This window comes from Seriola lalandi, unplaced genomic scaffold, assembly GCF_002814215.2.
Source record: "Seriola lalandi dorsalis isolate HSWRI2012SDOR001 ecotype SW California unplaced genomic scaffold, Sedor1 jcf7180001973952, whole genome shotgun sequence".
Taxonomy (NCBI): Eukaryota; Metazoa; Chordata; class Actinopteri; order Carangiformes; family Carangidae; genus Seriola; species Seriola lalandi.
The window spans coordinates 1-1,811 of NW_019444618.1; the positions used below are offsets into that span (position 1 = coordinate 1).

Here is a 1,811-nt window from a genome sequence, read left to right on the forward strand (position 1 = left end):
ATGGGTTTTAAATTACATGTATTAACCTGGGAAGATGACACGCTCCACCCTGGGATCAGCCTCGAGAAACTTGGCAGCGGCCATTGCATTCTTGAAGTGCCGTTCCATCCGCAGGTGTAGCGTCTTCAGTCCACGGTTACACAGGAAGCAGTCGAAGGGAGATGGTACACCACCCAGTGCTGAATCACGGCAAGGGTGCATGTAAGAAAAAGAGGTTAAGAACAAAGCCTCCCAAAACCAAATCAGATCAGGCAAACAACAAAGGCATAAACACACACTTCTTACTGAAAAGGTTTTAAATTGGTTCAGAACTTTGACCTCAGGAGCATGTTTTGCTTGTTTAATGAGTGAATGTGGGTCATGTTGGAAAAACCAGTCCACCAAAAACTGAGTGTGGCAGAGCTAAGACTCAACAACTGTTCCCTTTCTGAGATCTACTGTATGTCCATAAATTACACATATGTCTGATAAAACGGCCAGCAAATATTTGGCTTCTTGCTTGATAAATAACTTTAACCATTAATCAACTAAAAAACGTGTTGCGTACCTAACAGACGCGTATTTTTACTACGCAGACTGCAAGAGTAGTTGAATTTGTTGTTTTTCTACTCACCATTTTGCAGAAACTTCATTCGCTCATGCAGATCGTCCCGGTTCATTGAAACCAGACCCATTACCACATCACTGTGACCTGCAAAATAATGTCAAGAATAAAAGAAAGGTGGATATTAGGGGAAGTCAACAGTACTATTGTGCTACATTTCGAAGAACCGCTAAAATGCATTATAATCAGGTGCATGTTTTTGCATCGTCTTGACTCTCCAAAATTACTATTTATCCTTGTTTGATAAAAATAGTGGGGGTGATCAAGCCCAATCTTTTCATTTCTTTTCAATTGTGTCTTTGTAAATCTACTGGCTTTTTGGGTTAGATTGTGATATCAAATTGTAATGAAAATATTATGTCAGTAAAGAATGTATATAACTTACCGTTCATGTATTTGGTGGCTGAGTACATGCAAATATCAGCTCCCAAAGCCAAGGGGCGCTACAGGTTCACAAGATAAACATCTGAGTTAATCATTAAGCAATTTGTGTCCACATGAAGTGGAATTTGATTGCAGGAAATGATTAGACAGCTGCTTCAAAATCAAAAGAGCATGAAGTGCACATCTGGCAATCTCACCTGGAAATAGGCAGACATGAAGGTGTTGTCCACGACCACCACTATGTCCTTGTTGTGCTCGTGGACCAAATCAGAACAGGCTTTGATGTCAACCACTTTCATCGTGGGGTTGGTAGGCGTCTCAATCCACACCAGCTAGAAGCAAGCAAAGAGAGGGTGTCATTTCTCTGTAGTAACATGTTCAGGAGGGTGACTGCAGTGGGAAAAGCTTAGAGACAGCTCAGCTCAGCTCAGCTGCTGGTGCATTTACCATGAACACAAATAACAGTCATCACACAAAGTGCTGACTCACAATGACCAGTACAAGTTTGCCCAAAGAGAAAAGACACACCCATTGATGCAACATACTAGTAAAACTGGAATTGAAGGAGCAACTTTAAAGACTAATGAAATACATTTATAAAATATGTTGGAAGGGACCAAACTAGAAAAACAACAGCTGTAGACAAACACTTCTTTGACTTACTTTAGTGTTGGCCTTCAGTGCAGCCTTAAGCAGCTCTGGTTTTGTGCAGTCAGCAAAAGACACCTCCAGACCAACTTGAGAAGCAATTCTTTGGAAGTAGCGATTTGTGCCTTGCGATTGAGAAAGTGCAACTCGGTCAACACTTCCAAAAATAAACCCA

At 41.1% G+C, this 1,811-nt stretch overlaps 1 protein-coding gene across 1 annotated transcript; it reads right to left on the bottom strand.

Annotated features, from left to right (window-relative positions):
• Window positions 1-11: 11 nt before the first annotated feature.
• Window positions 12-1,765, bottom strand: LOC111653226 (cystathionine gamma-lyase-like). The gene is made up of 5 exons (XM_023403708.2): window positions 1,652-1,765; window positions 1,186-1,320; window positions 990-1,047; window positions 614-691; window positions 12-179 (listed from the first exon to the last, which is right to left on the bottom strand). Exons 2-5 carry the CDS (start codon window positions 1,285-1,287, stop codon window positions 22-24), a joined length of 396 nt encoding a protein of 131 aa, XP_023259476.2. The 5' UTR covers window positions 1,288-1,320; window positions 1,652-1,765; the 3' UTR covers window positions 12-21.
• Window positions 1,766-1,811: the final 46 nt, after the last annotated feature.